Source organism: Ambystoma mexicanum, chromosome 9, assembly GCF_040938575.1.
Source record: "Ambystoma mexicanum isolate Mex_15411 chromosome 9, UKY_AmexF1_1, whole genome shotgun sequence".
NCBI lineage: Eukaryota > Metazoa > Chordata > Amphibia > Caudata > Ambystomatidae > Ambystoma > Ambystoma mexicanum.
Genome location: NC_090931.1, coordinates 540,735,542 through 540,750,602, shown reverse-complemented (window position 1 = coordinate 540,750,602; position 15,061 = coordinate 540,735,542). Strand labels below are relative to the sequence as shown.

At 46.1% G+C, this 15,061-nt stretch overlaps 1 protein-coding gene across 1 annotated transcript in view; it reads left to right on the top strand.

Moving 5' to 3' along the window:
- LOC138488252 (uncharacterized) overlaps nucleotides 1-15,061 on the top strand; it is a 2,582,589-nt gene that overhangs the window by 2,302,904 nt on the left and 264,624 nt on the right. The window contains exon 28 of the mRNA XM_069615092.1: nucleotides 2,989-3,141. Coding sequence (XP_069471193.1) covers nucleotides 2,989-3,141 — 153 coding nt within the window. The remainder of the gene's footprint in view (nucleotides 1-2,988; nucleotides 3,142-15,061) is intronic.

Below are 15,061 nucleotides of genomic sequence, written 5' to 3'. Positions count from 1 at the left end.
ATTTGAGAGAGTGATAGGTTACCGTATGAGGTGTGGATAGAGTGTAAGGTAATAGAGGGAATAGGGGTGAGTACTGTGAGGGGTGAGTAATGCGAGACAGACAACTGCTTGTGTATTTCTCAGAATTAAACATTTTATTAATGATAAAAAGTGCAAAAATCCTCACTAAACCTACTCTATCGGGGAGTGCCCTACCTAGTCTACTAGCTAAGGGGATTACTCCTAGCATACACAAAACTGTCCCTCACACTAAATAACAAAAACATGGTGCCCGAGGAGGATGAAACTGCTCGGTCTGGTCGACTAAACCTAAAACCAGGGTAACTGTTAACAAGACGCCATGACTCAATGAACTTAAAAAAGAAGAATCTCCATCGATGATCGGACTCACGGGGGAGAGGGAAAGGGGTTACACTGCTTGGCAACATTTGTGAAAATGCTAATAAAAAGTTATATAGAAAAAGAAAATGACAATAAGCAATAACCTCTTCTGGCATAGTAGTAAGAGTATCCCTTTGAGAGGAAAAAAACTGTCAAATCCCACTGAATCTCCTCTTTACCCTGGGTGCTGTCTTCACCCAGGTGATCCTCCTGCAGTACACCACCCCAAGGGGTGAGATCAGGAAGCATCTTTCCTCCCCAGGCCACCTGGCAGGAGATTTTAGGCAGAGATTTAGTGAGGGATCTGCAGGTTATTCACAGAACGGAGTGAAGAAAATGAGGGGAGATGGTTGGAATAGATAGGCTGAGAGAGTGTGGTAAAATTACAACAGTTAGGCATGGATAGGGATGGAAAGCAGATAACGGGAGAGAGGAGAAGAGAAGGGGAATGTAGAGAGAGAGAAGACATTTGGAGGGGAGCAAAGGCGGGTAGAGAGAAAGAGGGAGAGAGAGAGAGAGAGGAAGAAGAGGAGAGAGGTGTTGGTAGTATGACATGACGGAAGGGAGGGGAGATGAAAGAGAGAGAAGCTGATCAGAGAGGGGCACAGAGAGAAGTGAGAAGAACAACAAAGCATAGTGCTAGAGAGAAAGCCAAGGAAGATCATGGAGGGAGGAGCATGGCGATAGAAATAGAGGCTGAGGTAGAGGGAGGGAGAGAGTGAAAAGGGGAGAAACTGAAAGAAAACTCTTGGTAACACGGGGCAGTCCAACAGACCAGATGTATTTCCTGGAAAGCCCTAGAGGAAGAGCGATAGAAAAGGCCACATACTTTCGGTTTCCTTGTCGATATTAGAACCACTTAGATGGTAGGGGTTACCTTGATTTAGAGTATGTCGGGAAAATTCTGGGGGTTAGGGACGCCTAGGCTAGAATGGAGGGAGCCCATGGGGAGATCGGGAGAGTCGTAGAGACCCCCTTAATTCTTGTATGACGTCCTTTAATTGCCAGTAATTTCAACGCCTGGCATTTAAACATGGAAAGAATGACAAAAATGGTAATCGAAATTTTTAGGGGGTGGGAAGGGGCAGATAAGGGGTTGGGGGTAGGGAATAGGTAGAATTGGTGGGGGAGGAGGGGTTTGGGGGGATGACCATTTTCATAATTCTTTCCATGTTTAAATGCCAGGCGGTGAAATTACCGGCGATGAAAGCACATATACCCCTTAGTTTTAACCCTCTCAGTCTTCCCAGACAACTTAATGAAATACTTTCAATCTACTGCCTTTGTCTGTGGATTATTGAGCACCTCTGTGATGAGGAGAAGCAAGAGAACATTGGAATGAGAGAAGGAATGAGAGGAAGAGTGTGTGAAGACCAGAGAAGCAGATGGAGGTAGGACAGGCTTGAGAAGAAAATACTGTTGTCACCTCGTGTAGGACCATCCCTGTTGTCTCACTTAGCAATCACCGGTGGGAGTGAGAGGGCCATTGCCTTTGTGCATTCACACGGGTAGGCAAAGATCGGACAGTAAGGCAATCTTGTCTGTAGAGGGCCAACCAGTGAACATCCAGCCTTTGATAAGGGAGACCCTGGCACAGACATGTGGGAGACCCTAAGGACTAGAGACAGGCCTAGAGAACCACCAGTGGACCTAGTGCTCCACCCTTGTGTACAAGATTAAATAAATAACCGTAAACTACTTTCTTGGTCTGAGGGAATTATTGATAAATTGTCACAAAGAGCAACCATGCCTTGTTGGAATAATTTACATGTCTTTCCTGGCCTTCTGCAAAACCCTACATAGCGTGATTTTGATCTCAAGCTTCTGATTCATGCCTTTTGACCTTCATCTTTGATTGGTTCATTGTGTGTATACTCTATTTTATGTTGGTAATTGTAAGAAGTAGACTGATTTGGATTAGCTTTTATTTTTGTTTTCAGGCTTATTTTCTGAAATTTTGTTTTTTAATACATTTTTATTCTTTATTCAAAATGTTTTAATAACAAAGTACAGCAAATGGTGCCGTAAAGGTATAAAACATACAGCTATAAGGCATCCATTAACACCCACCGATGTTTTATCACTCTTGTGTACCTTGGTGCGGAGTCCACACTTTATTAAAATTCTAAATAAAATAAATGCTGGACTGACACAGCAACAACCTTATGTACATAGCCATATTGATATCAAAATACTGTAAAGTTGTGGAGTTTTATGGTTCCTTTTGGTGTCTGGAACAGAAATGAAATTCTGGCACAAAGCTTGTTTTTCACCATCTCTCTGGATCATTATCTGCTTCACAGTTCTTTTAGAATTGCTGCTCCCTGGGTGGTTGAAAACTGCCTAGTGTCACCAACACTCAGCTGGGCAAAGAACGCAATCGAAATAAAATCATTGTAATACAGAAAGAATGTACTATCAATTTTTGTGGTTCAAGTAGGTTCTGAGAAATAAGGGGGATTTCATAACATTGCTTCAAATTAAGAGATGCTTTAGACTCTGATAACTGAATGACAAGGAATTAAAACCGAAGAGAGATCTGTCAGTGTGCCCCTTTTACCCATAGCCAAAGCATAAGGGCACTAAAATATCATCTTTGTCTTGCAGGATTTTTTGCAAGCAGTCATCTCCCGACCGCTGATAGAAGTTATCACTGAGGGGGTGAAGAAAAAGACGCTGACATTTTTCAACACATTTGGAAGCATCGATGTTGAGATTTGGGATGGACACTATTTCGACGACGAGCGCAATATTCTGCCAGTGAGTCTGGGGTTGTAGACTTGTTTTCAAGAGTGAATATACAATCATTGAATCATTTTCCTTAAAGAGTGTGCTGCGTATCCCTGGACCAATCATCACACACCACATGGTGGTACCCAGCAACTTTGCCTACCCCACCATACACATTTGGGTGCACCACATCTTGCTTCTTTGACTCTGTGGAAATATACTGCATGCCTCATTTCAGAACAACACAAGTAATGAAATTCCAGTGAGAGTTTACTTCACAAAGTTAATTATCTTTAAAGTAATCTCTAACGTCTCTAAGAAGTCACACTATCAGCTGCACCTCCTCAGAGGTATTCTTCATTTTCGTACTTTCCCGCAGAAGCTCACTGTCTCCAGAGCCCTGGTCACCTCTAAGCTGGACTACTGCAATAGCCTCTTTCTAAATCTGCCTGCCTCTACTCTCCGCCCTTTACAACTTATCCAGAACAGGACTGCGAGACTTGCCCTTGGCCTCTAGCCCAGTTATCATATCTCTCCTGCCTTGAAATCTCTCCGCTGGCTCCCTGTGGATGCGAGGATCAAGTTCAAGACCCTCTGCATCGTCCACAAGGCTTTCTGAGGCTGGGCACCACACTACATCCAACTCTTATTTATTTATTTTGGCATTTGTATAGCGCACCTAACCCAGAGGCATCTAGGCGCTTGGGTTAAAGGGTGGTTACATTGGAAGCTTACATAGTTATATAGTTAGAATAGTTTCTACCATAGCTTACAGGCATTAGTTACATACCATTTAAATAACAAAAAAGATAGAGGTCAAAAGGGTTTGGATGTGCCCTTTGGAAAGCCTCGTCTCATGATATGGGGCTACATCAAACATGCAGTTGCAGAAAGGTAAAGGAGCAACAAATGTTTTGGTGCACAATTTGGAAAGCCTTGCCTCATGGTATGGTGTGCTACATCAAGCATGCATGTTACAGATAGGTAAAGAGCGACATAAGTTTATGTGCACAATTTGGGAAGCCTCACCTCATGGTATGGGGTGCTACATCAAACATGCAGTTACACATAAGTAAAGAGTGACATAAGTTTGGGTGCACAATCTGGAAAGCCTCGCCCCATGGTATGGTGTGCTACAACAATCAATCAATTGCAAGAGGGTAGAAAACAATATAGTGCAAAGTCAAGCTAATGATAGAAAGTTCGGCATAAAGCGATCAACACAGTTGGGCAATAGCGTGAAATACGTTATCACAAAAAACATACTTTCAAAGCAGCAGATAGGCAACTCTCTCTTCCTAAGCATCTTCCTTCTCGATCCCTCCGCTCGTCCACCTCCATCTCTCTTAGGGTCACATGCTTCTCCAAACGAAGAGTGGGAGGAAGATCTCTATCCTCGGCTGGGGCCTCCCTCTGGAACAGCCTCCCTGCCTCCCTCAAGCTTGAGCAGGATCACCTTAGGTTGGTTCCATGTGTTAAGATCTCTGCAAAAATGTCCGTGGACACAAAATATCATGGCAAAAGGCTGTTTGCCGCTGCAAACCATGTAAAGGATGCAGGGGCCACCCCGCAACCCCCGGACCCATTATACCATTGAAGGGGATGGGGAACACCCCTGCAACCTCTGCTCCCCTTAAATGGTGTAATGGGGTACACCTTTAACGGGTCAACATTTACAGGCGATATTTTTGATGCGATTTTATCACAGCATACCCTTATGTTCCCGGAAGCAACTCAAGACCTTCATTTTCACTTAAGCTTTCGCGCTCCCTTGCTGATGTCCTTGTCTGCTGCGCATACTGGTTGCCTGGCCACCCACTTACCTTACGGGACCAGACTCCTGCATGACTGGTTGCCCTTGCACTGCCTCTGGGCCTCCCAAGTACTTAAAGGACTGTATCTGAAACCCTACAGACCCCTGATTATTTGCACTTATGAGGCACTTTCTGTCTGCTCTTACTAGTTACTTTGCACTCTCCCCCTCACCCCCATGGCACTTCTTCCCCTCCCTCGCCCTGCACTTGTGCAATCTGAATGACACAAGGCCTAGTAGGATTGTTGTTTTGTCCTCTTTCTGTCCTCCCTCATTTGTCTTGTGACGCCTAGAAACACTTGTGTACAGGTGCGTTATAAATGACTTATCATGTCATATCATTTGAAACGCGCTGACACTGTTCTTTCTGGTCGCAATAGCCTTGGAGCACATTCTGAGTGGCTTGAACCATAAAGAATCTCTGAATGACACTGTACTATCAGACTTGCTGATCGACACACTACAGTGTTTTTTTGAGAGGTCATGTAGCGTTAGGGGTAGGCCTCTTTCATCTTGCCAACTTTATACTCCCAAGTGTTAAACTCTCACTTTGACATCATCCATGGAAATTGTGTCGATCCAGTACTTTTTGCTGATTTTGTTTGCTTCAACACTGCCAATATATTCGCGGGATGATATTACACATCCCTCTTTTTAAGGAAGTAGCAAGCACTGGTTCCTTGATGGGCTTATGTGATATGTAGTCAGCTTGGCTATTTTTCCAAGCAGAAACCTTTTAACCTCTCTACCTATCTTAGATAACTTTGTAACCTTGTGACTGGGCATGCGTACTATGGGTTTGTGGTCAGTTAGCAGGAGGAATCTGCATCCCATCTTCATACATATGTACTGACAGGCATAACTGCCGGTTGTGCTCCCAACAAAACACATATGATCAAAGACGTTAGTTTTACATGTCCTTATTAATATCGTTAGGATGGATTGTAACAAACTCTCTTTTGGACCTTGAGATGACCCCATATCAACATATACGTCACTGAATAAATGTTCTGATCCTACGGTATGCAGAACATTTCGTCTCTGGTTTACAGAATCCTGGTAAAATCCCTAAATAGCTCAGGCATTAGCGCCCAGCATGCTCCTTCTGGTAGTTCTAGGATCATCAGAATTAGGGAACCTATTAGTGTCAGGAAATCTGCTTCCTCCCAGGGATCCCGCACAATATCTCATCCCTTTCAGAGTTAAACTGTCCTGCACGTTTCCTTATCTGTCAGAGGGATATAGTGGAAAGCATGCTTCTCTGCTTCTTTGTCTCAAGGATCTAGCTCACAGCACATTTCTTTCTTGGCATTCAGGGATATAGTGGCCACATTTCTCTTGCCATCATACATATAGCGGCTAGCTTACTAGTAAGCTCTCCATCCATACCAAGAAAAGAGCCCACATACAGGCACAGGTTTCCGGTGAATCCAACAACATGGCTGAACTTTTCAAGATCTGCAGGGAACTAGATAACCCTTCCGCAGTCTTCTTCTCCCCTTCTCCTTCCCAGGCCCCCTGCAACACACTGGCCACACACTTCCCTATCAAAACTCAGGACATCCTGAACACCCTTGCTAGCCGCCCACCCAACCCATCCCTCACCCCCTTGCCTCCCTTGGCCCCTCAACCTCCTCCTTCTTTCTGTCACACCTGAAGATGTTACCACAGTTGTCCGCTCCATGAAGGTCTTTTCTAAACACGTTTCCCCTTGCTCATCTAGAACCATCAAGGATAACATTGGCTCACTTGCCTCTGCATTTGCTGATTTCTGCAATCACTCTTTTGACACTGGATCTTTCCCATCCTCCCATAAGCACTCCCTTGTGCGCCCACTTCTGAAAAAACCTTCAGCAGACCCTACCTACCCTGCCAACTACCGCCCTATTTCCATCACCCTCTTCCTGGGGAAGCTGATGGAGAAGTTGGCATTGCCCCAATTCAACTCACACACCGAACTTGTTGATGGTCTCCACAACTATCAATCTGGATTCCGAGCATCCAGAGGCACGGAAATTGCTCTTCTGAACACTTGCGAAGAATTGCTTGCATCTCTGGACTCCAACTCCCCAGCTGTCCTCGTCCTTCTTGATCTCTCCTCTGCCTTCGACAAAGTCAACCATTCCATCCTCATACAAAGGCTCCACAAAACCCTTGCTATCTCGGAACAGGCACTGGACTGGCTGACATCCTTACTTACTGACTGCTCTTCCCAAGTCATCTTGGGCACCTTCTCGTCTTCTACTTCTTTCTCCATCTGTGGTGTCCCACAGGTTTCTACCCTCTCCCCTTGGCTCTTTAACGTCTACCTTGCTCTGCTTGCATGCCTCATCTCCTCCTTCTCTAACTTCCAGTGTTACGCAGGCGACACAAAGCTCTTTTTCAAACTTCATGCTGACCCTCTTGCACCCTCCATCATCCCTGACTGCCTATGCCATGCAGTCATGTTGCACATCCAACAATCTTTGCCTCAACACCTGTAAAACAGAGATCCTTCCCATCAGGACCCCTGCTTCCTCCTTCTGCCCTTCACTCTGTCCTTCTTCCTTGAGCTCTCCCCCTGCTCCTTCTGAAGCCAGAAAACTTGAGTCATCTTCGACTCCCCTCTCTCCTTCTTCCCTCACACTCAGGACATTGCCAAGAAGTCCCACTTTCAGCTCTTCCTTCTCAAAGGAATTCTCCCTTTTCTCACTTTTCCCCAGAGGCTCAATGTTACTCGAGCCCTGGTTCTCTCTAGGCTAGGCTTCATTATTGCAATAGCCTCCTCCTGAATGTACCTTCTTCGATTCTGTGACCCCTCTAGCTAATCCAGAATAGGTCAGCGAGACTTATCCTTGGCCTTAAGCCCAGGGACCGCATCTCTCCTTCCTAAAAAGTCTTCATTGGCTCCCGGTTGCTGCACAGATTAAATTCAAATCCCTCTGCATCATCCACAAGGATGTCTGGGCCTGCGGACCACACTGTCTTCAACTTTATCTTACTAAATACTCTCCCTCTAGACCACTTCGTTCCTCTGGCACCAACGCTTTGTGTGTAAAGCATTTTGCTAAACAGAGGGTAGGTGGTTGATCGCTTTCCTCAGCTGGCTCCCTCCTTTGGAACAGCCTCCCCCTGCCTCTGCGCCTTGCGCAGGACTTTCTTAAATTCTTGAAGCTCCTCAAGACCTTCCTCTTCACCTCCTCCTATCCGTCTTCTCTTCTCTGCTACTCCCACAGTTGCTGTGATTGGTGTCCGGGGCCCTTGGGCATCCTCTGGTCCCTGACCTCCCACACCCAATCAGCCCAGCTCTGTCTTCCCTCAGCACTTGTGTTGGCACACCATCCGCCATGAGAGGATCACACTCTTAACATGGCCCTTGGCCGTGTAGCACTCAACAATCCAAGCACTTCATCTGTGGCTCACCCATGAGCCCAGACTCCCTAGCACTTACTCCCTCTGCCTTTTTCCTTGCTGCACTTGGACGTTCCGAATGCTCACCAGGTATAGTAAGTTTGTCCTTCATCCTTTTCCTTCCACTGCTCTTATTAATTATTTTGTTATGTAATGTATTTCACCCCCTTGTTCCCCCCCAACCTGTGGATGCTTTAAAACAGTATTCTACTTGCTTTATAAGTGCCTAACAAGCAAACATTAAGTACATAAATAAGCAACTTCTCACACAATACCACCTTCACTGCTGTCCAGAGATATAGTGCCTGACTTGCTATGCAACTCTCACACAGTATCTTCATGTCTAGATGCCTTGCTCTCTGCACCTCAGATTGTGCCAGGAATATATTGGCCAACTCACTGTGCAGTTTAGGGTTATATCACCTTGCTTACTTTGCCACAACTCGGTGCGCCTTCAAGGATAAAAGAACTCCCCAACTCACTTTGCATCTGGCACTGTGACTTCCAGGGATAGATTGCCCATCTCGCTATTCAGCTCTCACAGTGCCTTCAGTGTAATAGCACATCAGCTTGTTTTGAATTTGGCACTGTGACAAATCCAGGGTATTCATCCCCTCTTTCCATGAGCCTTCTAAGCTGTAACCCCCTTGGGGACAGGGCAAGCGGTATCCCACTGGGGGAAAGGGCCCCTGTGTGGATAGGAGATTCCCTGAAAGGAATAATAGTAATCCTCCCTATTCTCAAGATCCTAATGTATTTGTTGGCTATATGAGTCTTAAATTGTCTTATGAATTAACACTTCCTGTAAGACTGGCTGGTATGGTTTCTGACCCTCTGTGTGCGCAGGACTCACCTTGAATGAGGGCATTCTGGAACGGCCCACCCCCTTACCGAGTGGGAGAGTTAAAGAGCCAATCCTCATTGAAGGCAGAGAGAAGAGAAACCTGCAGAGCCAGAGGGACATTTATGCAAAGTATGAACTATTATGTAGTCGTGGAATACTGAATGTCATATTATGTCGAGTAGTCTCTTAGCATACTGTAACTAAATGAATCATGGTTTCTTTTAAGAAATAGACAAGCATCTCTCAATTTAGATGTTTATATCCATCTATTTTATTACATTTTGTTTTCCTAAAAGCTCGATAGTACTGAGATTTCGTTCCTTCACATACACATCGACATTCAGAATATCTAATTTCTTAAAACTTAATTTTACTAGAGAATGTATATTGAGCATTTGCCACAACACCTGCTGCACTGTAACAAATAAGTGCCAATTTCCTGTGCAAATATTGCAATGTGTAAAAAAGCAAACATGTGCACGTATACACAACAATAATATAAAGTTCTGTGCAAATGACGCATTTAGAAAATCAAGACAAACCCATTGTGACAGTCTCTCTAACCAAATAGGCTCCAAACGGAAAACTAAAGTTCAGGCAAAGTAGTGTTTCCCATGATATTCGTGGCCCAAGTCAGAGGGACGGCTCACAAATTACAGCTTCTAGGTCACCCATGGAAGTCGCAGCAGTCTCTTAGCCATTAGGTTTGGGTATAAAGCAATGGGAACTTGTCATCTTTCTACAACACATACGGTTATGAATCATGGGATTCAGTCACTTCTCCCCATCGGGAAGCCTTTCCTTGTGAGGCTAGGGAGATGAGCCAGCTATGCAATAATCCCCGTAAGACCGGCAGCATACGGTACCTCACATGGAGAAACTCCTCTCTGGGGGAGAAGGACTCCCGTTCCGCAGAGAAACTCCCTAGAGTAGTATCTTTTGGAACAATAGTAACATTAAAACTTCAGAGACATCCATCAAACCAAGCCACTGTTTGTTATTGTGACATATAAGAGCCAAGATACAAATTGAGGAACAATATAGTAAAACTACTGTGACGAAGAACAACACTGAGCGAGTAACATTGATTACTCAATGGCTGGTGTTAGAATGGATTTCTGAACTCTTCTCTGGTAAACAGATGTTCAGGAGGTCACCCTAGTTTAGTGAAACAAGGAATACTTCTGCAAAGTTAGCCAGGATAATTCAAGGTTGCTTGGAGAGCAGTCAAGGCTAAGTCTCAGGAGTAGTAGGGGTGATCTGAGGTCCTGGATGAGCACACACAGTAGGACACAAAAATGACTCTTATATGATAGCATATCCAAAATATGCAATGTAATGGGCCCAGAACAAACACAGGTGAATCATAAAGAACACAGTAATACTACTACTTAAACACACACTATGTAAAAAATATATACAGTCACTTTTCAGTCAATGCAGTAAAGTGCAGATTCCTGCCAAAACCTGTAAGGAGGTGAAGCACACAAACTTGATCACAATGGCCAACTCCAGGCTATGGATATCCCTAACTTAAGAAGTCCAGCCCTACGAAAATTGGAGCCTTGTGCTAAATGTTATGTTTGTGCGTAAAAGCGTTCATTGATGCGTAACGTTCACAAAAAACAAACATCAATGGGAAGGAAATGTAAGAAGAGGACACTGGAGTGTGAGGAATTCGGTTCCAAGAGTCAGAGCCGGGTCTGCTACTGTTAATGGTACTCACAAACAGGATCAGAGATCGAAAGGTCATTATTCTCTAGGACAGACGGATCCCCGGATGTGGGGGTCTCCTATCTTACGGTGTCCTTTCCCATGAAGCAGCACTCTGCCTGTTTAGAAATTCACAGGTAGAGTTGCAATTAAACTGAAAGAGCAGTGAAAATACCACCAGGTATGCGCTAAGCTGTGAAATAAATAAGGGATAGATTTAGTGGCAATAGTAAAGGGAGACTACACCTAATGAACATGAGGAGAGGAAGCAAACCTGACTAGGTGGATGCTAAGCTTGAATTCCAAGGAATACCCTGATGGCAAAAATACCTCTGTGGGACCTCTCTGAAAGTATTGAAGGAAAATCAGAAGGAAAAATGAATGCAAAGGAAGGAACTAGGAGCAGAAGGGAAGGGGGTATTAGTATGGTTAGTATGAAACTATCCTGGGCGGCACAAGGGCACAGCTAATGATTTTTTCCTGTGCACAAATTCTGCATAGCGTCCAAAGTACAGTGCACAATCCTAAATTTCAGTACAGAACTCTACAGTAACCACATTCCACAATGTGCTTAATGCAGGAAGTATCTTGATCAACACAGCAAAGGAGAATACAAAGGCAATTCATGGCCGCAGCAAAAGGGTCGTTACTGTGAATAGCCGAGAGTCAAAGGTACAAAATTGAAATCCAAAGAGGCAGTCAAGTGGCACTTTCCGGGTCACAGAAGGAATCAGCAGGAGTACAAGGAAGTAGGCAGAAAAACCGGCGGCGCTGATTTTTGATCAGAAGGAGCTGCATCTAGACTAAGTTGGAAAACGTGTTTCCGTAGCGCCTCGAGTGAGGTAACCAAGGCAACCTAATCTTTACCTAGAGCACATGCAACCACGGCCTTGTGTCGCGTTTGTTCACGGCATCTGTGTAGGCACCATGGCAACCACCAACGTCGCAAAACCAAAGAAGAACTACACGGTTTGAATAGACCATGTTTCCCGCGGATCATGACAGCTACAGAGAACAAAGCTGTCCCCAACTTGCAGACAAATATAGGGAGTAGGAGCGACCCAAGTCAAAGAAAGGACCATAAGGAATCCTTTGTGAGTAAAAGCGGTATGGATGAACTAGGGGCCACCAGTAAGTGGAATTAAAATCACACCACCCTTAGCTCACTCTGAGTTCAAACTTGGCAGGTTTGAAGAAGGTTGCCTGGACTACAAAATCCCCTCCTGGTTGTGCTTCAAAGTACACAGGCGCTGAGGGTGCAAATGCGGGTCTGACTTACATCAGGAGCTGGATCGCTCGCCACAAATGCAGGACAAAGAAAGCATTGATGCAGCTGGTCTCGGGACACTTGTAGAAAGGCGGGAAAGTCGCCAGCAGCGACCGCCGCTGTCGCACAATGAGGCAGGAGCACCGAAGTCTCGCGGACTGATGCACACTTCTCTCTCTCGCAGCCCAAAGCAGTAGGGACCACAAAATTTGGCAAGAAGGTGCCTTGCAGTGCAAACTAGGGTTCTCCCAAAGCTTGAGCTAAATCCCGAGGTAGCAACGCTCCAGCACGGGTGCCAAGGTATAAGCTGGTCAGTCCACTGGAGGGTGCAGGCACACTTCTGAGAAGGCTCTTTTGCAGGGCACCGAAGAGACGTTGAAAGTGATTGGTCCCGCCACTCAAAAGGGTTAAGGCACCTTTGCAAGTCTTCGGTGATTGAGCGCAAAGCAGGACTCTTTCGGGACAACAGCGGGATTAGGGTGCCAAACCTTCTCTGCACGGTTCTGCACGGTTCTGGACAGTCCTTGGGTCTGCTTTGCTTCTCTGGATACTTGACTCCGTATATAGGCTGATTCGGACATAAGTTTGATCTGCGGGTCTGCACCCAGAGCCCCTCCTCATATCCTAAAGTCAAGTGCTCGCACCTAGCTGGCCAATTAGGACATCTTTGACATCACTCTCTCCTTCTCCACTCACATTTCGGACATCTCTAAAAGGTCCAACTACCAGCTGCACCTCCTCAGAGGTACTTTTTCTTTTCTCACCTTCCCCCAGAGACTCACTGTCTCCGGAGCCCTGGTTCTCTCAAGGCTTGACTACAGCAACAGCCTCTTTCTCAACCTCCCTGCCTCTGCACTGCACCCTCTGCAACTCATCCAGAACAGAACCGCAAGACTTATTCTTGCCCTCAAACCCATGGACCGCATCTCTCTGGCACTGAAATCCCTCCACTGGCTCCCAAGGGTTCCAAGGATCAAGTTCACGACCCTCTGCATTGTCCACAAGGCTTTCTGGGGCCTGGAACCCACCTATCTTCACAGATGCTTTCCTAAATACTGTGCCCTCCCGAGCCCTCCGCTCATCTACCTCCAATCTTCTGCGAGTGAGCCGCTTCTCTAAGCAGAGATTTGGTGGGAGATCTTTATCCTCAGCAGGGGTCTCCCTCTGGAATAGCCTCCCTGCCACCCTCCGTCTTGACCCTGATCTCCTTAAGTTCTGGAAATTCTTTAAGACATTCCTCTTCTCCTCTTCCTTCTTCCTCCCTCTACCCTGCTAACCTCTCTCTCCGCTCTATTCCCTAACTCCCTCCTTTTCCACACAACATGCCGACTGGCTGCCGGTAGTACCTCAGTCTCACCGGTCTCCGGCACCCTCGCTGGTCCTCCAGCACTTGCCTCAGGGCCTGCACTTGCCTCATGCTACTGCACTCGGTCAATTACCCATCGAGAATGGCATCTCTCAGCAGTTTCTGAGCAACTGGGCGCATCCGGACTCCCTCCCCCCTGCACTTGTCCTCCTCCCCCTCCCCTGTACCGTTGTGCACTTGCACAACCTGAATGTACCGTGCCTGTAAGATCGTCCATCCTTTCTTCCCTGTCTCCCCACCTGCATGCTGGCGCCTCTATGCTCTTGGAAAAACATCAGAATCATTGTCAGACTGATTTGTTGTTACCTACACTGTTAATTGTATTATATGCACTTACTCTGTCTGGCAGACTGGTTATCGTTCAGAAACTGAAGGGCCCTGAATGACTGTTGTTTTTTCTACCCTGTTCCCTCCCTCCTTGAGCGCCTTGAAACACTGCCTTGTGTATAGGCGCTTTACAAATAAACATTACCATCTGCCCTACTCTTGCACGCCACAGCAGTGGCCCAATCAGGACCACTGTGGCTCTCATGCTCACCAGATATCCTGGCACCAGTAGTGTGGAGTGGAACCAGACAATCCCAGCCCACTTCCTGGGTACCCACACATGTGACATGCATTAGCCTGCAAAAAGCGCCAGCTTTTGCACGAGAATGCATGCCCAAATGAGGACTCCCCAGGTAACAAAAAGCAAGGGAAAGGCTAACGGACAAAACGGCCAAAGGAGAATACAAAAGACCTCATGGCACAGCTATGACAGACACTAGCCACACTCATGAGCTACACGCGGTAAGCACAGCATGACTCAGTAAAGGTTCATAGAAATACATGAAAAAGCTTCTGCGGCCACCAGTCTACTCCTAGGCACATTGTCCACTTACCAATAAATCCTTAGGGAATGTCTAGGGCCCAAAAACGCAAGTACCCCAGTGCGCTGTACTGTAATGTACTTTGCGCGCTGAAATACAGATATCGAGGTAAAACAGCAGTAAGTGAAATGTTTCCCAAAGCTGGGAATGAACACTACTGGGACAAAGAAGAATGAAGAAACAATGTATAGTGTTCAACTAAAAGAGAAAACAGACTGTAATCCTCTGCTGGGGAAGACTCCCCAACCTATCATGAAAAGGCAAGATGGGTTAATGTCTTTGAGAAGGGAAACCCGGGAGTTTCAAATCAGCCGAGTTGGGAGTGCTGAGTAAGACCGGGAGATCCTACGTCGGGAGGAAGCCACATGGTACTATGGGCAAGAAGCACCAAGGAAGCCAAAGGCAGAAGATAGAATGGGGAAGAAAAATCAATGAGAGAGAACCAGCCAAGGGTGGTGACATGACCCAGGAGAGGTGGACTGTTTAGTCTGGCAACAACGTTGAGACTGCTGGAGCACTGGTGCAGTGGAGCCGTAGAGAAGAAACAGAAGGAGTCAGAGCAAGAACCGAAGCTGTCCTGACTACAAGGGAAGTCCCTGTTCTGCGAGCAGGCCCTTTGACGCCAACCTGTGGAAAACAAGGTAACAGAGACGGTGGGACACCCAGGAGGGAAAACAGTGATAAAGGG